The 24,413-nt window shown below is 42.2% G+C and overlaps 5 protein-coding genes across 5 annotated transcripts; 2 read left to right on the top strand and 3 right to left on the bottom strand.

The window, feature by feature from the left end:
- Nucleotides 1–4,094: 4,094 nt before the first annotated feature.
- Nucleotides 4,095–5,281, bottom strand: EV420DRAFT_1622014 (uncharacterized protein; the record flags this gene model as incomplete). Its single annotated transcript, XM_060475762.1, has 2 exons — nt 4,095–4,135; nt 4,714–5,281. The coding sequence occupies 2 exons, from the start codon at nt 5,279–5,281 to the stop codon at nt 4,095–4,097; spliced, it is 609 nt and encodes a 202-aa protein (XP_060327320.1).
- Nucleotides 5,282–10,342: 5,061 nt separating this feature from the next.
- EV420DRAFT_1622013 (uncharacterized protein) lies at nt 10,343–14,736 on the top strand (the record flags this gene model as incomplete). Its single annotated transcript, XM_060475761.1, has 8 exons — nt 10,343–10,346; nt 12,203–12,324; nt 12,376–12,625; nt 12,659–12,756; nt 12,787–12,875; nt 12,903–12,983; nt 13,017–13,090; nt 14,381–14,736. The coding sequence occupies 8 exons, from the start codon at nt 10,343–10,345 to the stop codon at nt 14,734–14,736; spliced, it is 1,074 nt and encodes a 357-aa protein (XP_060327319.1).
- A 3,708-nt stretch (nt 14,737–18,444) lies between these two features.
- EV420DRAFT_1482935 (uncharacterized protein) lies at nt 18,445–19,727 on the top strand (the record flags this gene model as incomplete). The annotated part of the gene is made up of 7 exons (XM_060469935.1): nt 18,445–18,478; nt 18,534–18,604; nt 18,653–18,810; nt 19,085–19,228; nt 19,266–19,413; nt 19,497–19,515; nt 19,570–19,727. 7 exons carry the CDS (start codon nt 18,445–18,447, stop codon nt 19,725–19,727), a joined length of 732 nt encoding a protein of 243 aa, XP_060327318.1.
- Nucleotides 19,728–20,529: 802 nt separating this feature from the next.
- Nucleotides 20,530–21,852, bottom strand: EV420DRAFT_1563561 (uncharacterized protein). Its single transcript, XM_060473942.1, has 5 exons — nt 21,802–21,852; nt 21,666–21,682; nt 21,367–21,592; nt 21,072–21,318; nt 20,530–21,024 (listed from the first exon to the last, which is right to left on the bottom strand). Exons 3-5 carry the CDS (start codon nt 21,443–21,445, stop codon nt 20,880–20,882), a joined length of 471 nt encoding a protein of 156 aa, XP_060327316.1. The 5' UTR covers nt 21,446–21,592; nt 21,666–21,682; nt 21,802–21,852; the 3' UTR covers nt 20,530–20,879.
- EV420DRAFT_1245126 (uncharacterized protein) lies at nt 21,525–21,797 on the bottom strand (the record flags this gene model as incomplete). The annotated part of the gene is made up of 1 exon (XM_060466677.1): nt 21,525–21,797. A coding segment is annotated over one exon (273 nt), but the record flags the coding sequence as incomplete, so codon positions are not given.
- Nucleotides 21,853–24,413: the final 2,561 nt, after the last annotated feature.

Below are 24,413 nucleotides of genomic sequence, written 5' to 3'. Positions count from 1 at the left end.
CTTCTGCAGAGCCTTCAAGGTAGTGATGCCAATATTTGAAAGCTTCGAAGATGGCTAGAAGCTCTTTATCATGCATATTGTAGTTGAGTTCAGCACCGTGGAGACTCCGGGACAAGAAGGAGATGGGATGGATCTCACCATCCTCTAGATAAATGGATAGGATGGCAGCAATAGCATAGTCAGATGCATCGGTTTCCACAACCAGTTGACGGTCGGAAAGCCAGTGGGTAAGGATAGGAGCATGAGTAAAAGCCTGCTTCAACTCATTGAAAGCGGATAAGCATTCTTCATCGAATTTCCATGGAGTTCCTTTGTGAGTGAGTCATGTTAAGGGCAGGACAATCTCACTGTACTCATGAATAAAATGGCGGTAGAAATTAGCAAAGCTGAGGAAGAATCTCGGGGAGTTTTTCAGAAAGGGAATCACTGAATACATCAGCAAATTCATGGTACTCTGGTGGGACATCAGATAAGTCAGTGGGAGCCACAGAGGTAGACTTGCCACTAACACTAGGCATAGAAGATTGTAATGTGAACTGCTGGGCCCCTTCTTCTGTGCAAGCTCAGGCAAAAGCAGCAGCCAAAATAATAGATATCTTGGGGGCGGCCAAAGCACCAAAGGAAGGAATGGTAGGGTAGGAATAGATGGGTTCATAAGGTGGCGGAGCCCATCGGGATCTTGATTTTGGGATGGGAGGTGAGGATTGGGATGGTTGGATTGGACTGGCACATGTGTGTCGGCAGCCATGGAAGCGCTTGAAGAAGAAACAACCTATAATGGTGAACGGAAAGTGATACTGTGCTTTACCCAGTCAATCGATGGATTGTAGTGGGAGAGCCAGTTGTATCCCAGAACGACGTTACAAGATGAATCTAGATGAGTGACATAGAAGTCAATAGGAAGAATGTCTCCTGAAGGAAAACGGATTGGGAAGGAAATAGATTGGGAGATGTGAGATCCGACAGAGCCGTCAAGAAGCCGAAGTTGGACAGGGGGGATAGATTTGGTAGGGAGATTGTGATCCTCAACATACTTCGAGTCAACAAAGCAGTGGCTAGAGCCAGAATCAATGAGTGCAAGAAAATGAAGGATAGTAGAAATGGGTGAACCATTGGGCTCTGGTCTGGAGCTGATTTCAGATGAGAGAGAGACAGTTAGGGAATGATTGGAAAGAGTGGCAGCATTGAGGGTTATGATCTCCAGTGCACTGTGACAGTCAACGCAACCCTGTCCTAGTGCAGAGGATACAGGGTTGCTCTCTAGTTTTCCGATTCCGAGGGAACTGGTTCAATAGAGGCAGAGGGTTCAGGAGTAGAAGACACGGCAGCAGCATGACCCCGAGCAGAGGCTGCAGCCTTGCACTTGTTACAGTCCTCAGTTTTGTGCTTACCTCCACAGAACATGCAGAGATTGTTCTTCCGACGGCGGTCCTTTTCTTCTTGAGTAAGATGGCCATCTTTGCCTAGCTTGTCAGCATAGGGCTTAGGGTTGGAAGAGGAAGAAGAGTTGTTGGGGGAAGATGAAGATGATCCCGTGGAGCCCAAATGGGAGGACTTTTGGCTCATGGAGTTGGAGTTGGGAGACAAAGAGTTAGAACCCTTCGCCTTGTTGCCATTGCTGGAAGAGGAAGATGGGTTACTGCGATTTTCTTGGGAGATTTCGGCTTTCCGAGTCCAGTAGCAAGTGTCGAGCTCTTGAGCGAGATTCTGCATGTCATGGAGATTATCGGGTTTCCTGTGGTGAGCCATATCATCCTTGATGTGGGAGCAAAGACCACAATAGAAGGTGTGATGAAGGGAGTTGTCACCATAGCCAATAATGGCAGCATACTGATTGAATTTGACAATATACTTCATGATGCGGTCTCCATCATGCATCCGAAGGTTTTCGAGTTCATCTTCAGCATCTCTGATGGCATCGAAGGGGCCAAAGTTGGTTCGGAGTTCTGAAAGGAAGGCGGTATAGGAGTATGCCCAGGCAGGAGGGTTGGGGTGATTAGGGTGGAGGATATCTGGTTCGAACCAGTCAAGTGCGACACTGGAAAGGAAGGAGATGGTGTAGTTGACTTTGGCTGTGTCCGATCGGAACACGTCAGGACGGTCATTGAAGTTTAGCTGGAGAGAGACAATGAAGGCTTTGAGTTTTCGGGAGTCCGAACCGTCGAAGGTATCTGGTTCCTTGACCTTGGTGCGTACAGCACGTTGTCGATTGCCATTGACAGCATTGGAGATGCCGCAGAGGACATTCATGAGCTGAATGAGAATCTGGGCATCGTTATTGGGAGGATTAGGATTGTTACCAGGATTGTTGTTGGGTCCTCCTCCAGACCCGCCGGGACCACCAGGACCACCAGGATTGGGTGGGCCACTGCCAGGGTTTCCCAATGAGTGTCCGTGGCCATTCATTGGCATATGAGGGGGAAATTCCCCGTCTTCTGAACCTTGGTCATTGTTGTCATCATGACCTTGGATATCATTGAACAGAGATGTAGTTGGATTCTGCGGGGGGTCACTTCCATACTCGCCCCAGCCATTGGATTCTGATCGCTGGGCTAGGAAGGGGTTAGGCGATCGGTTAGCATTGAATTGGCGAGCAGTGAAGCCACTGTGAAGGTAGGTTTCCCTACGGGATTGTTGGTGAGGGGCGGAATCTGATCCGAAGAGAAGGGGACCCTCTTTTGAAGCAGAGGCAGGGATATCATCCATGGTATAGTTCGGTTGTTGACCGTGGAGTTGCGGCTGGGTTCTGGAGGAACAGTGAAGGTAGAAGACATGGTTAGGAAGAAAATTTCGACTCAAGGGTTTGAGTTTGAATATACTGTTAGGATCGTGCCAATAGGATTGTGGCAGTAGGTGCACGTAGTGGAATGCTGTGGGATGCGTCAGGCATAGGCGAAGCTATTAGCAATGTCACCCCTGAGCTGAAGCCCTAAGATGGATATGGATGGAAGTCCATGGAGTGGCAGAGGCAAGGTGAGAGATAAGTCCAACGGATTGGAGTTCTGCAGACTGGAGAACGAGAGTGTGACTTAGAGTCAGAGAGAGAGATTGGGCTGAACCAAGTTGATATTTGAACTGAGTATCTACAGTGTAATTCTAAGGCTTATATACTAGCTAGGAGTCCAATCTAGTTCCTACTCAGAGTGGTCTACATTCTAGGGTTGTTGGAGGATGTATTCTACCAGTCGGTAGCTGATGGGGTCCGATGACATGTTCGCTACCAATGTCAGGCTATTGATAAATTAATATGGAGAAGTGAAATATAAAATGGAATATGAAATAGAATATGAAATAGAAACTGGAAATTGGAATGTGTAGGTTTCTGGGCTGTGGCTTGTTAGGTTGAGTGGAAGTCGGGTTTCCGTCAGCATGCTTGTTACACATACGAACAACCTGTCCAACTGGAAGATGAAGGTGAGCCCATTTTCAAACAGGATAGTTAAACCTTTCTAGATATGGAGAGTCTGTATATTTGCTTCGATAGTGTATGATAGCTTCATGTTCAGGATCAGAAACAGAGCGATCAATATTGTCAAGCTTTTTCAACAAGACATATCCTCTGGACAAATCCAGAGAGCCCTGAGGAAGTGTTGGATCATGAGCATCATCAAGCACTGGGATAAGGGCCTTCAGCGCATTGATCTGACCACTTATCACACCATGCTGAGAGAGATTGGCATAGGGGCACGAAGGCTGGTGGATTTCCTTGCCATACTCTCTAATACACCGTTCCATAGGCTATTGAGTCATACAACAAAGTGGACCTAGATGCACAGTTTCTGCTGCAAGATGAGACAGAAGGTGGAATACTTTGCTGAACGAAATGAATGTGTGATGTTTTTTGCTGGTAGTAGAGATTTTTGAAATCAAAGATGAATTGAAGGAGTTGCTCATGTGCAAGAATAAGCTGTGAGTGACATATACAGCACTGGTGAAGAATTCAGATTGGAGAAATGAGAAGACAAAGGTGTTTGTAATACTTCTCTGGAAGGATGCCATGGAAAACTCCAGGACCATATCCATAGAAGTACATTAGAAACTCCCAAGCCTTGTATCCACTGTTAATCTTCTCTGCAGGATTGTGGGGTGGACGATCAAAGGAACCAGGAAGGTAGGGAAGGATATCGCCAACAGTCTTCCCATGTGCTTTCCAAACAGAATCCTTTTTGAACACTATCCAATCCCATAGATCCTTTGAATCTGACTTGTCGCAGTCCATGGTACCATGAAATAGCCCAAAAAACAGGTCTGTAAGGTTGAGTGCACCAAGATGCATGAGGTCTGCAGTAAAGCAGCTGAGTATACCGAGAATATGAGTTATCACACTGAATATGCTGGGCTTACTGATGCCAGTATTCTGCCAAAATCGCCTATACTGGGCATCATTCATAGCCTTCATAACTGCATGTAAGTCGCTGTTGTACTTTGTCTACGAAAAGGCTGGAAGATCGTTGACTAAAATACTCAGATGATTGCAAGGCTCAGAATGTTTACAGGCATTGGGAGGAAAATCAGAGGGTGCAGAAATAGCTGGATAATAGTGAGAACCATTAGGCTTATGTCAGCCTTGCAGGCCACAAAGAAGGCAACAGCCATAAGTCGCATTATGACTATTCCATCCATTCAAATAGGCCATAGCTGGACCATCCGCCATGCCAAGTAAAAGAAATGGTCTGGATGTAAGGACCATGTTATCAATGGCATCCCACATACACAAACCCTTCTTCTGAATAGCAGAGAGGTGGTGAAGACCAACAAAAAGGAAAGAGTCGATATTCTTGGGTTTGTTCGGTCCAGGTATGAAACCACCAGGAAGGATGTGAATCTTCTTGTAATGAAGATTAGGATTAAGATCAAGAATGATCCAGATATAGATCCAGCAGTCAGAAAGCTTTATGGTGTATAGTTGTGTGCCATCAATTGAGAACAGCAGGCAAATGTCATTAGGGCTGATAATTCCATCTGCGACAGCCTTCAGATACTCAGCACCATGGAAGACATCATCGTAATCTTCAATGACTCCACCTCCTTTCCTCAACGTCTCGAGGATCTCATTTGTACGTTCTCTGTGATAGCGTATCTGCTTTGCTATTTCAGGATGACTGCGAAGAATCTGAAGCTGGGGTCCGATAGGAATGGTATGAAATGTTTGTTGAGCAATCTTGATCTGGCCATTGCTGCTGGCAAGCTTCTTAGGATCATAACATGGTGATTGGCAATATGGGCACGTCTCGTATTCAGAAAAGGGTCCTGTGTAGGCAATACATGATTTTAGACACATATCATGAACAATGGAGTGTACACCAGTAAAGGAAGCGAGGCGCTTCTTCACCTGTGCATAAGACAGGACATCAGCCTCAGGGAAGCGTCGCTTGATAGCACTGCAAGATCTGGTATACGAGTCTTCAGATGCATTGGAATGAGAGAGAAAGAGCTCAAAGCCAAGTAGGAGATTACGGTCAGCCCATGCAACCTCCTCAGGTGGGTTCCTCAGATGCTCAATGACATCAGAAAAAAGTGTGCTGTTTTCTAGTGTCGCATCCTTGATTTGCTGGATGAACATCATTGAGGTACGGATATGAGAAAGCTTGACATCGCTGTCCTTGATACCAGTATATTCAGCGCTGTTGATAGAGTCGAAGAGGGAAGTAAATGGGACCGAGAATGCCTCGGATGAGTTGTCTGCATCGTCGTCGACATCACTGAGATGTATATCCTCCATGCATCCGATATCTGGACCATCGTGATCACTGCCATCGTTGCAAGAACTGTATAGATGCACCAGGGAATGATGATGTTCGTCCATGTCAATGTCACCATTGGACCTCGTAGCATGGTGAAGAGGCTCTGTGCATGCCAAGCTAGAAATACACTAGCATATATAACACTAACACAACTCACTCACACTCACACACACACAAACCCTCAGTAGTTTGGGGGTGATGTGCGATACAAGCACACAATAGCAGTAGTATTGAAAGAATCCTTGCACGTTATAATATAGCACACTTAGCAATATAATAATCTTCTAAGTCCAAATGCTTTTGGAACAGGAGGTGAGCGACAGAATCGCTCGGCCTCAAGGTAAAAGTATTATTTCACAAGCCCCCAAACATTCTACAAGAACATATAACCCTCAAAATACATTGCACGCAACATACAAGTGTCCACAACATTTCACAATACACTTAACACGACTTAAAGCCTTGCGCTCCAAGCAGAAAACACTTCAAAACCTGTTCGTAGATCCACAGGGTTCTAACCTATGCGATCCAGAGATACACAAACACAGAAAACACATCCACAAGCCACAGGGTTTGAACCTATGCCACTTGGGAATAAACCAAAAACCTCAGAGATTACTGACAAGCCAAAGGGTTCGAACCTCTGCCACTTGCAATAACTCGGAATTCACAAACAAGTTCCAAAAACACAAATGCACATTCAAGTTATCACAATACAATATTCTCTAAGTAGAGCACAATCAATTACTGTACTTTACTTGAACAAATCAAGCACACTCGAGCAAGGCATGCCTCGTGAGCTCTCAAGGTGTTCAAAATAATTCTAAGTTCAATAGTATTCTCTCGCTCGAAGCTTCAAATAAAATCCTTTGGTTGTACACTAAGTGCACTGCTTCATAGTACAACTGCAGGGGTCTGAAAACTTGCTAACTACCTGTAACTACCGCTCTTATATTTACTGTTAACTATATGAAATGTAAATACTGAAAATAGACAATGCTCCACCTCGGACTCCCTTCTCTTGCATGCCGCATCAGCCGTAGTGATAGTAATCATTATTTTACTCAGCACTCCGTGTCGGCACGTGTGCTGCTACTGTTTTCTCCACTTGACAAGGCCTAGCCTTGTCGTGCCATGTGGCATGTGTCTTCTTATTGGCTCCACAGATTTAATTACAGTGCCATGCAACTTATCTAGTGAGCGAGTTTTATTTTATTGGTTGCCATGCAACCATTTCTAGTTTAATATTTCATATGGGCAGCGGGTTTTATTTCTCTCTGACCGAGAACTCCTTAGAGTATTTGGACTTGTTGATTCTTCATTCAGGATGACGTTTCTTGGTGATTGCCAGATCGGCAGGGTCCACGCATCATAGATCAATGCAGCACAAAGCACCTTCAATATATTATCTTCAGTGAATTTAATTGATTGATACATTGCAGAGGAGGGCACAGTGTATGTGTATAAGCACTGAGACTGCACACTTGAATGACACCAGTGTGCCACTCTAAGTCTAAGCCATGCGCTCTACTCATATTATTTTTATTATAGTGCTTTCTGCCTCAGTGTGTAGCGCTCTATGCCTTACATGCACTCTAATATTATTCACAGGGCACACACACGTTTGCATTCCTAGAATTCACAAAATTACATGTGTGAATGCATTGCATGCATGTCAATGGCTTGGTCCAGCCTCAGTGGACCTGCTTGATGCAACGTTGTTATCCTATACTGTAGTCAGACCAACACGAAAATAATATGGAGGAAGATGTACTAGCATATTGTTGAGCGAAGGGCCAGATACAGTATCCTTTTCCTGTGTTCTCTGCTTCACTGTCTGCTTGACTTTTGTAACTCACCTCACACCCTTTGTGACTCTGCTACGACCCTGAGTTTGAGACTGAGCTGCATGATGGAGCTGTTCCTCCAGCATCAAGGGAATAGCAGTGTGAAAGGAGAAGTGATGTCCAAAGGTCTTAGCGGAAACATATTTGCCACCACCACAGTGATGAGTATAGTTGCAAAAATGTGTGCCTTGGTATTTTTCGGGCACCATAGAGAGAATTAGAAAAGCCAGGTTCAATTGTCAAGAAAATTGTAGTCAAAGTCAAAAGCAAGACGTGTCACACCAGCCAGACACCAATCGAAGTGAGTAAATCAGGTGGGTGTTCGATTCTGATTCAGGCATATTCAGACCAGATTGATACGTGGACAACTATTCAAGTACATTCTCTCTAATTCTACTACAATACAGGGACTTCTCACTGGGTCTGAGGGGGTGAGCAGCATAAAGTTCATTGTACCACAATGAATGTTTATGATCTCAAGGTATGGTGGGTGCTGTTTTATAAATAACAGGCTGAAGGTTTGGAAGTACAACAGTGACTGCCTTGAAGCGATACAGTTACCGTCAACAACAGTAAGGGTAGTAAGGGCAAGCTTTGGCTAAATGTTAAGCACTAACTCTAATCTGAACCAAAGTGTGACCTCTATCCTGATACTCATGTTCGGTGATTCAGTATTAGAGGGTCTTTGGCAGATTGCAAGAAGTTAGGGCATCATTTAGATAGCGAGAGCAAGGAGCTTGTAAGAGTTAGGAGTGTATAATCTTAGCTGAAGCTGGGGTTTAAGGCCACAGCATAGGCTAGCTTAAATACATGTCAGACTCATACTAAGAATAGTGTCTATGGAGGCGCATGCAGCAAGAAGGGCACTCTGCAGCAAATAAGGAGTGAGGACACTGAAAGAAGTGTGCTCCTGACAAATGAGAGTAAAGAGTGCATATCACCTGTCTTGACATGAGACTCCATCTGAATAGACCATATCCCATAGACCACCCTCAACTAGCAGTCGACTCTTGTCCAACCACTAAGAAGTGTGATGCCATCATGAGAAGCATGATGGTACATACATGTGGAACATCAGTCATCCAGAATGTGGTAGCTATGAACTGGGGTGATGGCAACCAGGTAAACGGGTAGGAGGTATGCTGGCAGAATATTATGGGTCTGAGAGATAAGATAGGTAGGTCCAGAGTTCTGAGAGATAAGGATAAGATAAGATAAGAGAAATAGGGGTAAAACTATAATAATTAACTGGTGTTGTAGTGTTTCCAGGAAATACATGTTCATCAAACATGGTATGGCTGGAAACAATGAAGCATTATGTGGTTGGATTGTAGAATCTTCAAGCTTTTGTTCCTGAAGGGTATCCAATGAAGATGTATTTTTGGGTGTGGAATTGGAGAGCTCGATGCTTCTTCTTTCAGACCAATACATATGCAAGGCATCCAAACACACAAAAATGAGATATGTCTGGTTTTTCTCTATGTGAATCAAATTCGATGAAGGAGGTGGTCATGTCAGGTAGTGATGAAGCTGGGCATCAGTTGCAAACATGGACAAATGTTAAAACTGCATGACCTCAGAATGAAGGTGGTAAGTGTGACTCCTCTAGCATTGCCATAGCACCCTCAGCTATTATGCAGTTAGCTCGCTCAGTGACACCATTTTGGTATGGCTCATTGGGTTCTGTATGGTGGTGCTGTATCCCATGTTCAGCACAGAAATCAATAAACTCCTTCCCCATGTATTCTCCTCCTTCATCATCTTGGAATTCGATAATCTTGAGACCAAGATGATGGTTTTCTGCATAAGCCTTGAATTCCTTGAAAGCAGCAAAGACATCACTCTTGTGCTTTAATAGCTTTACTCCCTAGATGTCAGAGACACTGCAAATGAATGTTATCCAGTAGCGATACCCTTCTGATGTCACTACCGGTAGTGGGCCTTTTACATCACTGTATACAAGCTCTAGTATGTGACATTTGCAGGTACTGGAAGATGTTTGGGGAATGTTATGATAGTGCTGTTTTTCAGCTAGGCAGGGAGGGCAGATTGGGTCATGAGGTAGACTGCTAGATATGCATTTCATGTCTTTAACAACATTCTTGGTTTGTATTGCTCAGATAGTATCCCAGTTTCTGTGACAACAGCATTTGTGCCATAGAGTTTCATCCATTGGGCAGGTGCTTGTTGAGTTTGCTGATGCTATAGTGGCTGGAATTGGAAAGGATACTGTGCATGCATTGACATAGCCAATATTGTCATCATTTAAAGAGGCAGTAAATTGAACTTTGTTGCCTTGACTGAATGTAACCATAGGACCAGCAATGCTAACCTCGAAACCCTTTTTGCATGTGAGATGATCAGGAAACAACAGATTATTTCACAATTCAGGTACATGTAGAACATCATAGAGCTCGACTTCATCAGCTACCTCCCCCTCAATCTATGGCTTGAACACCACTAACCCTACTCCTCAGAGTAAATGACTGTGTTATCTGCAAGACGAATGGGAATGACATGCAGAGAATACATGTGAAACCAGTAGTGGTGAGGAGTCATATGATGAGACACACCTGTATCAGTATTCCAGTGAGAAATGGTAGGCAATGAGAGATTAGTACTTGTGAGGCTAGTAGTTTCCTCTTTCACCTCCGCTGCATAACTGTTCCCCTTCTCTGCTTTTCCACCTCCTCCTTGATGCTGTTTCCCACTTGAATGCTCTCCTGCTTGGTCAGCCACCCTCTTGCGATCATGGGCAAGGGAGAACTTCTTTGTCATGCACTCCTCTTCAGTATGATTTTCACGAAGACACCAGTTGCATGTAATCTTGGTAGTGGATGGGGCTGAAGCATGGGATGGAGTGATGGTAGTAGCCTTAAGAGCAAGAGAAGAGAAGGAATCAGTCAAATGGGAGTAAAGATTGGTGAGACTTTTAGCATCTTCTTTCCAGATGCTGAAGAATGAATCATAAGTGGTGAACCTTGTGATTGGTTTTCACTGCTGATGGGTCACTTTGAGTTTGTCTCACATGCTTTCTGGATCCCCTTTTGAATGGAAGTCCTCCACATGGGCCTTTTGCAAAGACTTGAGGCACAAGTAGATGATACCTGCTGCTGCATCAAGGGTCTCACACCAATCCTACCAATCCTTGATTTCTGCTCACATAGGTTTTTCAGCATTGACAAAATCAGGTTCTCTGTACCTTCCAGAGGTAGCAAGCCAAAGGCAATGAGTTTTGAGTAGGGCCTTCATGTTTTTTGACCAGGTGCTGTAATTGTCGGTCCAAAGGTTGTCGAAGCCCTTTTTAGATGCGTCGAAGGCAGACATGATGATGGATGCTGAGATAGAGGTGTGAGAATGGTAATAGGTGCCTTTTGAGGCATGAGCAAGATGCAGAGACTCAGTTTTAAAGCTATAGAGCACCAGAGCCCATAACCTGTTGTAGGTATGGAGTGCAGTGTTTGATGTGAGAGTGAAATACTGGAGTGACAGTCAATTGCTTTGTATTATGAGATAAGTTACTGCTGATTACTTACCTGGAGTGACGGTCAATTGCTTGAAGAATTAACCATTGCCCCAGGATGTCCAACTAGGCTTAGCTAATGTGGCATGCCTGTTCCTTACTAGATACTACATCATCCTTTAACAAGCTCTGTACTAGCACAGCTTCAGAAAATGATAAGCAAGTTTGCCTAGGATAACCAGGAGAAAACACCAGTGAATAAAACAATTTTAGCTGCTGACATATGCAAGAGTGGGATGCAGATCCTAGATATCTCAATGCAGAATCAGGTGATCAAAGTAATGAGGCTGAAGTCATATCTATGACTCGATGAGCATCTGAAAGCAGCATATGTCAAAGATGCCATAATCAATAAATGCATCTGGAAGAGAACTCCTTGAGCTGCAGCCATGGCTAACATGATACTGCAAATCTGGACTGTGAACCTGCAACATAACACACAGCTCCTGAGACATATCACAGACGTGCTGTGCATAGCAGATACCTTTAATGTAAGGCTGGATATGCTGACACCATCTCAGGAAGTGTGGCACCAGATACCCATCTGGCATCACATAAGCATAGTATGAACAAAACAGAAGTGCTACTTCTCAAAGATATGCAGGTGTCTGATGGATAAGCATCTTGTCAAAACATCAGGTGATGCAGAGAATATGATGAGACTTGACTCATGAGAATATAAAATCAGAAAAGACTGCAAGTGTAATGATTGCCATGACAACCAGCTATACAAAGGATGTGAGAACCTGAACAAATGCACACAGATGGCTAAACACCTACTAGACAGCCTGGCAGAAAATGGGACCCCTGAAGACCAGATCAGAATGATCAGCTGAGTCTGACCCCAGAGGAGAAAGCACAAAATCAAAAGGCAAGAGAAGAAAATGGTCTGATATGCTTTGATCCTGATATTGATCAAGAGAACTCACTATCAGACAGAATACGCATCTTCATGTCAGGATGGGATACATGCTCTAGGCCTGTGCAGAGGGATGATGCAACAGACAGGCATGATGACAGAGCAATCACCATTTCTGTAGCCTATACAGATGGCAGCACCTATGATAATGGCACAGCAAATGCATGAGCCGGGGCTGGAGTCTGGTTTGGAGAGGGTGATGAACAAAATATCCATGTACAACTCCCAGAGCCATATCAGATGAACAATGCAGCTGGGATATGTGCAGTTCTTGAAAGAGTTCTAGTGGCAGTCTGAGAAGAAACCATACTAACAATTTCTGACTCTAAATATATGATAGAGGGCCTGTGCTTCCATCTGAAATGCTGGGAAGATAACGGATGGATGAGGGTGTCAAACAGCAACATCTGGAAGGCAACAGCAGCAGCACTGAGGCAGTGGAGAGCCCCAATATTCTTCCAGTGGACAAAAGGACATAATGGAAATGAAGGGAACAAAGGAACTGATGCACTGGCAGAAAAAGGCGCACAAGCAAATGAAGACAGTGCTACACCTGCAGACACAGAAATAACTCATGAATTTGATGTGGAAGGTGTATGACTGTCAATGATGTCCCAGAGCTGAGCATACCAACATATACAGAGTATAAGAGGGATAGAGGAACAGCAGTCTGCTCAGAATATGGTCCAGCAAGTACTGGCAACTGTTGCCAACATCAATGGAGTAGAGCTGATCCTGTTGAGACTATAAAAGTCTATCCGACATAAGAATGCCTTAAGACCTATGCGAGAGTTTCTGTGGAAAGCATTGCAGAGCACCTTCAAGATTGAGGCTTTCTGGGAGTGACTAGGCCCTTAATATGCGATAAGAGATGAATGCCCAGAATACAGAGTGCAGAAATCCATGGAACATATATTGGTCGAGTGCTCCATTACAGGGCAAACTACTCTGTGGAGCCTTGCCAGGGAATTATAGGAGAAGAGAGGACAAAGATGGATCCTCCCCATATACAGGGTCACTTTAGGAGGCACACTCATACAGATCAGAAAAGAAGATGGTGATGAACCTATAGACTCCCATGGGTGGAAACACAAAACCTAGGTGTGGTATGTGCTAACAAACATGGAATCTGAAGGATGGTTCTAGCGAGTCTAGTCGGAGCACCTCTGTGCGGTGACTAAAGCCTCCTAAGTTCAGAAAGATAAAGAAATTTCTCTACTAGTAGTGTAGAGGGTGGTAGCGAACTATAAATTCACAGGAAGGGAAGTAATTGGGAAAGGGATCCTAGAAGAGGCCCTAAAACGAATCAGTAAATGTACAAGGACTATACCTTGTTCCTGTTGCAACTCTAGCTGCGAGTGCAACGAATAAGAGCTCTAAGAAGATTGTCCAAGTTCCAGCTGCGAACTCAGAGGCTGTAGTGAATTATTAAACTCACGTGGTAAGGTTGAATCGAAGTGATGAGGATCAGTCTGATACTCGACAAGACTTTCTCTGGCTGTGAGAAAGAGAAGGCATTGATGGGAGGGATGAAAACGCTGTCTCCTAGCTGTGGAAGCAAGCAAATTTGTTTGCAAAGCAAAGCAATAAAAGAGTTTCCTAGTGGCAGGACTCCTAATTACTTTGCATAGAAGAGAGGGATGGGTTGTAAGCACAAGTAACCGTTAAAGGTTCACCGTTGCTTAGAGAAATAAAGGTTTGAGATGAAGTTCTAGCAGCAAAATGTTTTTATTGCGCTACTTCAAGAGTGTATGTTGTATGGTGTAGGTGTTAGAGATCAAAGGTAAGCATAGAGAATAATCTGGGATCTCTCTTATTCGCTCTCTGTCCCTCTTATTAAACTAATTAGCTAGCTACTTTTTATACTAGTTTGTGAATTAAAGGTTTGTAAGCTACAGTATTCCTTGCTGTGTTGATTTATAACACAAGCGAACTAATTACTGAGTAATAAGACATGATTAACCCTTCCTTACCAATGCTGAGTCATGCACAGTCAAATCCACATGCTACAAAGACTGTGCATTACTGTGCACTGCACTGTAAGTAAGCAAGCTTTGTAACAAGTTTACCAAGCAATCCAAGGGGTTTGCTTAGCGAATTAAACAGTCTTAGTAAGTTCTAAACCACTGCTGACTGTTGCGAATTAAATAATTCTCTAACTCATCATCAGGTAGGACTGAGTTATTTCAGGTGGGGTGGCTATGTGCTGAGATCAATGATGGGATTTGATCAATCAGGATCTGCAATCAAAGTGCCTGAAGATCAATGGCTGTGCTCTGATGTAGAAAAGCCTGATAAATCCGTGAATTCTGAGTGCACAGAGCCTAGAGGCTCATCAACGGGACAGTTGATGGGCCAGCAATGCAGCTATATCAAATTCTAGTGACAGAGATGGTTCACATGATATGGAAAATACAATGTCAGCCAAGGATCCAGAGAGGTGATGAAGACCCCATGCAATGGCATACTGAGGATGAGATCCAGAACCTCTGGATAGATGCCATGAATAAGAGGCTGACAGTTGACCAGTTATTGGCCAACAGGAAGAAGTACGGCTTGAGAGCAATGGCAAAGGCCAAGGTACTTGCCACATGGAAGGGTACACTGCAAGATGAGAAGAGCTTGCCAGAGGATTGGATAGATCAAGGCAGAATTTTAGTGAGCATCGTGCTGATCCAGCAGAGGCTGAAAGGCAGGCACTAAGCACCACACAAACTAGGATAGTTGTGCTTAATGCATTTCCTCATATAGACCTCTTGGTTTGGCTTCTCAATTAGGACATCTCTCTCTCCCTCTGGGCATGCCCCACACCAAAACGAGCAAAACGAGCAACCCAGATTAACATAGTTAATTGCAGGCTGCTATGTACATTGTGACACGTTCTACAAAAAATAAAATAAAATAAAAGACCAAACTACAGTCAAGTGCTCTTCAACACTTGGTGTTTCTGTATTGAGCTGGACAAGGGTGATAGTTTCCAAATGAGATCTCTGGAGTCATTGCTGGTGTGTATAAGTGATTGACTGCATGAGAGGGGAAGTAGCTGATGTAGACAACACAGTTTACACACTTCTGATTCTTCTAGGTATAGCTTGGCTCAGAAAACATGTTATGAAAATCATCAAGCACACTTTGAATACCCCTGAGAGATTCTCCACAATTAGAGGTCTCTCCCATTAAATACAAGGAAACATGTCATTTCCAATTTCTTCAATGTAGAGTCTGTTGTGTATTAAGAAGAATCCACCCATGTGGCTCATGCCCTTTGCAAAGTGAAATGCAATGGAAATAAGCATTTTTCTAGTCAATGCATCATATTGATTGCCATCTCTGTTTTCCAAGGGTGGTCTTGAGATGCTCAGATTGAAAAAAGAGCCTGATGGTCTCTCCTAGAGTTGTACATTTTGATGCTTCCTCTATCATGAGGAAGAACCAGTCACCACTGCCTTTGTTGATTCCAGGTGTCTGACTAGCTGCAGTAGCTCTGTCAGATATTGTAGGTCCTGGAAGTAGAGATGGGGTTTGGTCATTAGATGGAGTGGTGAGTCAATGTGTGGGTGGTGATAGTTGTAGTGGTGGGATAGATGTGGAGGATGCTGATGATGATTGTTATGGTTTTTATTTTCTTTTTCCTATCTCTAGCATCTATCTTATCTTAGCACACAACTGCTTACCCAAGGGTCATGCTAAAACAGGATCACTCTAGCATTTCACCACGCATCATCATAAACCACAAGTAGAACCCATGACTAATACACAGACAATGTATGACAGTACTATTATTAGAATACTCGAACATGTATTTAAGCAACCTCAGTGGTGGCCTTAAGCCCTGGCTTCAGCTAAGGTTAATACTATCCAACTTTAAAGCTCTTCACTCTCAGATTATCTAAGTTCATCTAACTGACTCTATAAACTGACTTTGCCTACAAGAATCACCTTGAATCACTGAACACGAGTGATAAGGCCTTGTTTAATATTGTTTGGCAAGTTGGTGGCTAACAGTGATACAGCTCCACTTAGTTCTGGTGAATTGAATGATGTCAATAAATTTGTCAGCATGAATGTTGGACCTGCCTGAAACCTCTTGATAGTAAAGATATTGTTATCCTCTGAATGAAATTTGATAAGGTCCCATTCAAGGCATGAGATACAGCAGGGGATAACTATTCTGTAAAACAGATGGATGAGTTCAAGTAGCCTTCTCCATATGTTATACAAATTGCTTGTCAATACTTGTATAGCTAAAGTGAATATTCCTTTTTCCTCACCCTTGATGATGGTACCTCCAATGCTGTAGGATCTGTTCACTATAGTTTTGTTATTCAGATTCATATTCCTGGAGTTTTTGTTTATAAAAAAGTTGGTAAGTCCCAGAATTGGTTTTTCTGCCTGATCAATGTATCTGTACTAGTGGGGACCTGTTGAAGTTTTGGATTTCCAAGGTAAAATACATCAAAACATACAGTACTATATATTTAGCTGTAAGATTTGCATATGTTAATTTATGTGATGCATTGTGTGATATAACTTTCAGCATCACTGCAATAATAACTTACACTCACTTTGCTACCTGCCCAACTCCTTGCTGCTATCTGTAACTAAGTCATTTCTCTTGTGTTTTTGTTAGTGGAAGGAAAATTTGAGGAGGAAGTGGAAACTGCAGTATCAGAAAAATGCCAAATACCATGTAGCCATGTGCCAAGCTTATGGTATTCTCACTAACCTTGGTAAGTAGTACAAAGTCAATGTGTCTAAGATATGTTGTGGCATTGTTGTATGAATAAATAGAGTCTATTGTAATTGATTTCGAGACCTTAGAAGTTGGTAGAATAAAGATACAGAGCATTTGTAGATGTCATATGTAGCTGGCTCTGACATCCAAAATCTGGTGGTACCTTACTGAGATGTCACTGAACTTAAGAGTTATATAAACAGGAATACTTAACAATCACAATAAAACAAAGCTTGTGCAGCACTATCAGATTGACATCAATATTAAGCATCTTTCAAAGCAGTTGGTGGATATAATACATGAAGAAAGAGACCTCTGGGAGGAAGGGCAGCATAAAGAATGAACATGGAAATCAGGCCTAAAAATAAAAGAGCCAATGAGAAGCAAGAATTGTGTAGCCAATGAGAGCAGCAATAGAAGCAGGTTCTGACATCCACCTGTTGTATAGTAGATGTTTTCTTAAGGAATTCTTCTATAAGCCTCTCTAATATCTGATATTTCTCTTCCATGAGGAGTATTTTTAGCATCTTCATGTTGTGATAGCAACTGACAAAGATCAGGCATTCATGGTTGCCATCAATTTCTGTGATAAATAGTACACCTATTGGTATAGGAATTAGATCTGGTATTGGGTCCATTGTGATGGAAGTTTGGTGGTAAACATGGGACAGTGCAGCATAATTTCTTGAAGTCTCTTCCTCAAGGCCTTTTTGTTTATTTCATCTATTGACTATTGCTTGATGTACACCACTCCCACTTGAGATAGTGAGGAAGAGCACAGAGATAGAAGGTTCCATTATCCAGGTCCAAATCTGCTAGCATACATTGAAGTGCAAGAGAAAGGTCTTTGGGAACTTCCCCAAGATCATCTGGCCAATTGACTTTAATGCCAAGCAGACTGCACTTGATAAGATCAAACCAGAATACTCACTTGGGTATAGGGCATGCCCTCTAGTAAGATATAAGACTTGAGAAACTTAGACAAAGTGGCCGGACCAGGGATCTACACAGGAAAATGTGTTGAAAAGATAATGTCAGAATGGTGAAGGCCTTGCATGATTTAATATGCAGATAGAAGGAAGAAGAAAAGGAAGAAGGAGTAGGTACCAGAGGAAGCAAACATCATGATGTGCTCAACTTGAACCATTTCATAAACCAAGAAGCTCATTCCATGACTATGACAGTGATGTATGAAATGTGCAAGTAGTCTTTTGACCATTGTGATCCTCTCAGATATAATAAAGATGGCTGGCTATGCTAGGTGTGTGTTGGATGAGTGCTGGGTTAGGGGTGAATATATTTCTGACTGGTCTTCACTTTGCTTTTACTTATGCAATCTCAGAATTGCTGATATCTACTAGTGGGGTGAGGACTGACACATCTGCAGGGCAGGTCTGAGTCTTACATATATCTTTTTCTCCAAATTTGTAAGCCAGCTGTTCAGTGATTAGAATGGTGTGCCATCCAGGATCCCTTCCGAATTAAAAACACAAGGAACTAAAACATGCCAAGTCTCAGTCGAGCAGCATGCAAATTCAATCAACACAAGCAGGTGATCTGCCCAGATAAAAAGAATAGATATTTAAAACAGCAAAACAGAAAAACAAATTATAACTACAAAATACAGAAATAGAGGTGATAGGGATGCAAACTTGTCACTCAACACCAACCTCAGAATGATAGATGGGTTCTACAATGTGCAAGAAGCCAGTAAGAAACAGGTACAACCTCAAAACAGATGAAGACTGACCGACTTTACTGTTAGGAAGCTCCATTGACACCCTCATTGAAGACAGGATAAAGAAAGACCCCCATCATCTCATGCAGATAGCACAGGTGAGCAGTAACAGACAACTTCATAAAACCATACAAACAGTTCCACAGGATACAACAGCATTCAAAGAAGCAGAACTCGCATTTGATGACAATGCACAGTGCTGGTGCTTAATACATCGTGCAGAGACCATGGACGCAGTGGACGAGATGATTTTCACCACTACAGGCACACTAGTGGCAATGGACTTGCCGCCAATTCTAAAAGAGTATCCATGAGTGCCAACATACAGATGTGAGACCAATGAATAATCTTACCAGTCCCAGGAGAATGAGAGAGAAGATCTGATTTATGAGTCAGTCGGTGATGCTGTCTGGGCTGAGCAGCCAAGGATTCGATAAGATAATTGAGGCACTAAGAGGTATGCAACACACAAGTGTGGGAGAGTTCCAACAGGGATGATTACAGGATTGGGTGCCAATGATAGCACAAGGGTATGATGCAGTGGAGTTCTCAAACTGATACTTTTGGCCTGTGGGCAGGAACAGTGGCCCAGAGGAGATACAGATCAGCAAAGACATCGACCCTAAAGAGATACTGAGGATACTAGGGGGGATGAATATGATGCACACTGAAGACAATGAAGTCAGCTATTTCAGAAGGATAATCAATGGAGGAAAGAAAAAGTGAGTGTTATGCTATAAGTCCAATGTATGCCAACAGATATGTGAAAGTGAAATCACAAATGTTCAGGATCGAAGATATTGTTGAAACGCAGTGCTTAATAGTATTCGTGAAGTGCAAAGGTGGAGGCATAAGGATGAAAGTGATACTAAGGGCGTTGGCACTCATTAACTGTGACCACACAATGGTAAGCACCACCTGAACATCTGATGATAAGGAATAACTAATCAAGTTTTTTTTAAAATTTTTTTATTTGTTTTGTCATTGTAGAATGTGGCAAAGAACAAAAGTGCCATGGGCAAAAACAGCATATGACACACATCAAGGATGAAGTGCCAAATAGGGTTCGAATACAAAGAAAGCAAAGGACCAACAGAAGGCAAACATAGGAGAGGTAAGAACACTAGGAGCAGGGAGAAAGATGAAGAAAGGGAAGAGGACAATGAAAAAGAGGGGGAAGAAGGGGAAGGAAAAGGTCAGGCCATGGAGGTAATCAAGTAGTTTACATCAGAGGAGACAGTAAGAAGAGAGCAGAAAATAGCAAGTTCTTCAAGAGAGATATGATATCGGCCTCGAGACAGATATTTAAGCTTAAGAGAGAATAATAAGAAAAAATCAGGGAGAAAATTGGAAGCAATTGTAACAGGTGGAACTGGGATCAAATAGAAAAATTCTTATAAAAAGCTCAGGTAGGAAAACTGGCAAATACTGTTAAGGTTTGATACCTCAAATAGATTTTCCCATAGCCAATTCCACCTGCATAATGACTGAGAATCCTATATTCATAGGACTCAGAATCATCATCTTCCTTTCTTGTTTGTTACTTGTAAATCAAGTCTTTCTAGACACTGTTGTCACCACTTTGTCTAGTGACTTTGCTTTTGCAATTATGATACATACCATTTCATAACTGCAATTATATGATTGATTACATTATTCACTTAGATGATATGGTAGAAAAACAGCACAGTCTGGGAGAGCAATTTCTTGGTGGTTTAAATGGTAAGAGTGCATGTTCAGTTCAAACATTTAATATCCACTGCTTAGATAGATCTTGAGCTTAGATACATACTGCTGAAACTATTGTTGCCATTTTCAGTTTAAATCTACATTCTGTATTATTCTTCTGATCAACATTCACTCACAGGCCTGGGGATAAAACATAGCTTGAGTTTTCTGTTGCTCTACATATATGTACTGGGAGGATTGCTTTTGATGGATACTTAGACAGATGAATACTATATATAGCAATTATTTATAATCAGAATCTAATCAGATTCCCCATCATCAATGCTGATTTCTTCCTCCTCCTTCACTTTCTCACTGTCCTCATCATCAGTAGAAAGTGCCTCAAGTTCAGCCTGTGTGTATTTGGGAAAAGGCTTTTCAATCTCTCCAAAATCAGCCAGTTTTAGCTTATTCTTATGAGTTGAGTGCCTATTTTTTTAGCATTCTGCCATGCCAGCACAGCCTGGTGGAAGCACTCATGCTTCTTATTGTTCCTCTCTACATGTCTCTTGTTCTCTCATATTCACTGTACCATTGCCATTGCCTTCTTGTTCTGCAACAATGCACAATGTGCTTTTTTCTTTTTTGCTTCTTCTACTGCTTCCTCATGAGCAGTGACTATGTTGAAGAAGTCATCTCCAGTCATCATCTTAGGCATGTCATCTCCCATGATGCCTCCTTGCTTCTTGGTCCTTTTCTCTTAGAGTCAGGGAATGATGTGTAGAATGGCCAGATTGACTCAGGGAGAAGACAAAATGTCAACCTGATGGTCCAGCTACTGAAGATTCTGGTACATCTGACCTATCATCACAGTTTACATGCTGATTCTTGATATAGGTAGTCATCAACTTCAATATGTGATGCACTAGATTAGACTGCAGTGTGGGCATTGTGTTCTCTGTTGACATCTTCACTCTAGGTGCCATCATCTCCCTTACTGAAAACATCAGGATTGAGAGGTATGACTCCTGTCTTCTTGAATACAACTCTTTGCTTTTTGTTTGCCTATTGAAGTCCTTGATCCACTCCATGCTGATTTCACAATTGGTATATCCTTTCTTCTGGTATCCAATTCTATCCTCATGTAAGTATAATATCAATATTATGTTTGTTTACTCACAATATTTTCAAGGAGTTATTCTGCTTTCATGACATCTGATAACTCTCACCCTTGAATATAATGGCAGGAGCCACCCAAGTACCATTTGCATAGATTGTTGTAATTACAGTGATGTTCTCTCTGTCTCCACTTTACTGTTGGTGCTGAATCTTTGCACTATGAGAACCATAGACTCTTTCTTCCACACCAATCCTCTGCTGGATCCCTGTCTCATCTGTCTCATAGATTAACTCACAAGGTATGATATCCTCTCCTTCATCTCCTTCAATCACAGCTTCTATAAGCTCAAAAAATTCCTCTTTTGTATAAAGGTTCATAGCATGTGCATGTGAGTGGTCTAGAAGGTGAGACCAAAATGCTTTTATTTTATCTGAGTGCTTCTCAACAAAATGCTTTGCCCAGTTTTGACCAACTCCTTTTGCTGGAAATTCACTGTCAGGCCTATAGTGTGCCCAACAAATTTCATTCACATACTCCATAATGCATCAAAGACTAAGTGAAAATCTCCAATAAGCTATTGTTTTCATGTAGGCAAGCATGACATGCTATTCTTCTGTGATAAATCATCCCTTATCCTTATTGGATTGTGATAGACTCATGATAATCCCTCAAATACAGAGAGATCTCTTGGTGAATTTCCATTAAGCACTTCTTTTCCAACTCCTTGCATATCATCCTCAGCCCTTTCCTCTTCTCCTCAAGTGGTTGTGCCATCTCTTTCCAGTATACTTTTTTGGCTTTGTCTATATATGCATCATAGTTTTCTCAGCATATTTATGCCTTTTTGGTGTCTGACTTGGAGTGCTCAACTATTTTCACAGTGTAGTAGTATGTTCTTGTGAAGAAAATAGAAGCTGAGTGCATCCAATGTGAGTAGAATTCAATAAGTAATATGTAAAAAAGAAAAGAAAAGTGTGCCACTGACTGTGTCCTAATATAGTAATCCATTATATAATATAGCAACCCATCTTTAAAATAATTATAGTTGTAGTATATTCCCAACTGCTTTGGAAATTTGTTATTATTATATGGACATATCTTAGTATGATTTATACACAAACTCCGAGACTAGTTTGACCATGAGGGAAGCATCTGGGCTGAGTGTCTTAGTGACTAGTCTTTAACTGTACCATGTGAAAGCATCATATAAGATAAGCATGAACTTGTCCAGCTCACACAGCAAGTGGATGCAATTTGCAGAATCATCATCTTGGATGGTGGTCATGGAAAAGAACAGTGGAGTTTGAATTCTATTGAAAATTTATTATTTGTATATTTGTCAGTAGCTTTCTATAGTGCAGTTTTGGCTTTTCTAAGTAAGGTGATATGATCAAGCATTAAAGCTGTGGAAGGAAAATGCACCTGTCACATGGTGCAAAGCAAGCATTGGAGACCATGAACATGAGTAAGATTCTGGTGGGGTGGTGTTTTCTACCAATAGAGGAGGGTGGGCTAGATATAGTGAACCCAATTGTGTATGCACTGATAGTGATAGCTGTAATGACTCTAATGTGAGCTTCAAGTATATCTTTCCACCTCTCCCCCAAGCCCTCTACCTTCTCAAAAAAGCCAAACAGCACCTTAAACTCCTCCTCAGCTTTGGTGGCTAAACATACAGCCTAGCATGCACTATTATGAGTACCCTCAGAATGATACTCAGATTATGTTAAGCTCCAAGTGCTGGACATCCATATGCAAGGTTGGGGGAGGTACAGGTTCCTGATTGCCATAAGCTCTATGTTCAAGAGATGGATGTGTCAGCAGGTTCTTGAGACAAGATTGTGAGTCATCAGACAAATCTATATATGCCACTGATTGGTGCATCTCAGGCTGAGGATGGGCTGGGTTGGAGAGTAGAGTGTATGATTGTAGGGCATAATCTGGGAGCAGTTGGCAGTTAGAATTCATGATGTGACAATTATGTGCTGCATTCAAGATCCTGCATGAGGTAGAAGCCTTGTGGAGAGTATTGGTCTTAGCATTAGTCATTTCAGCATGCACAGACTCCGTGTATGGGTTCACCCGCTTGCTAGCCATGGTGTTGGGAGCTGATGCCAGAACTGTGAGGTTGAATTGATGCCTAGACTCTATTTATCATAACAATCTAGAGATCTTCATGATTGCCAGGTATTTGATATCCATACCTGGCAGATACACATCTGTGGATGTCACAGTATCTGTGATACCTGGGTGCTGCCTGGATGGTGGGTATGGCTTTTGATGTGACAGATACTCATCACAAGTACCCACTAGAATACTCTCTTATCTCACCACCTTGCCCTGTCACAAATCTTCCTGATGCCCAGACATAGCTCAGTCAGTCATTTTACCTTAGTTCTTGGTCTTAGACTTTAACTCTGAACTCTCTCCCACATCAAATCTTCATCTCATAAGCTTAGATCAATATCTTGTGATGAAGATTTTTCCATTGTTTTTCATCTGTTTTTCTTGCATTTCAAAGCATTCAAAAGCCTCAGTTTGTGACTTCAAATTAACCTCTTACTCGTTAAAATTGGCCTTATCATTGTAGAATTATGGCAGGATCTCTGTTTTGGCAGGGGATGGAGAGCATATTCAAGCTATCTTGGGTTTGGATGGATGCTTCTCTTGTAGTTTATTGAGTAAGAATTGCATGAGTATTATGCAGGTACCTGTATATACCTGGATGAGTGCAGGAATATAAAACAGTCAATGGACACCCATTCTCTATGCATGTATACTATCATTAGAGCTGAATAAGCAACCTGAACAAGGCAGAGTTGACATGGAAGAGTGGGAATCTGGTTCAGGATTTGGTGAACAATGGGGAACCTCACAGAGTCTGTGCATGCATTTTATTTCAGTAAATAATTTTTTTTTCTCAGAAAACAGCCTCTTCAAGTTTATCAAAAGTAGTCTTAGAATATGTTCATGTATTTATCATATGATGAGAATCAATAGCAAGTGTGATGTAACTGTCCTGCTGGTTGTGCATATTGTCTCTCTGCATAGTCAATTCTTTTTTATCAAAGGGTATGTCCCTAGAGGAAAGTGGGTCACAGGCTGAATTTTTCACTGTC

The sequence above is a fragment of the Desarmillaria tabescens genome, assembly GCF_030435595.1.
Source record: "Desarmillaria tabescens strain CCBAS 213 chromosome Unknown EV420scaffold_36, whole genome shotgun sequence".
NCBI lineage: Eukaryota > Fungi > Basidiomycota > Agaricomycetes > Agaricales > Physalacriaceae > Desarmillaria > Desarmillaria tabescens.
Note: the sequence above shows the minus strand (reverse complement) of the source record. Positions and strands in the feature narration are given on the sequence as shown.

What these genes read in the sequence shown, in the direction of transcription:
- EV420DRAFT_1563561 (XM_060473942.1), bottom strand. Translation starts at nt 21,445, where the DNA reads ATGCAAATGGTACTTGGGTGGCTCCTGCCATTATATTCAAGGGTGAGA. An exon ending in TCATGAAAGCAGAATAACTC is followed by an intron (nt 21,319 to 21,366) that starts CTTGAAAATATT and finishes TATTATACTTAC; the next exon opens with ATGAGGATAGAATTGGATAC. An exon ending in ATATTGAAGTTGATGACTAC is followed by an intron (nt 21,025 to 21,071) that starts CTATATCAAGAA and finishes GGTCAGATGTAC; the next exon opens with CAGAATCTTCAGTAGCTGGA.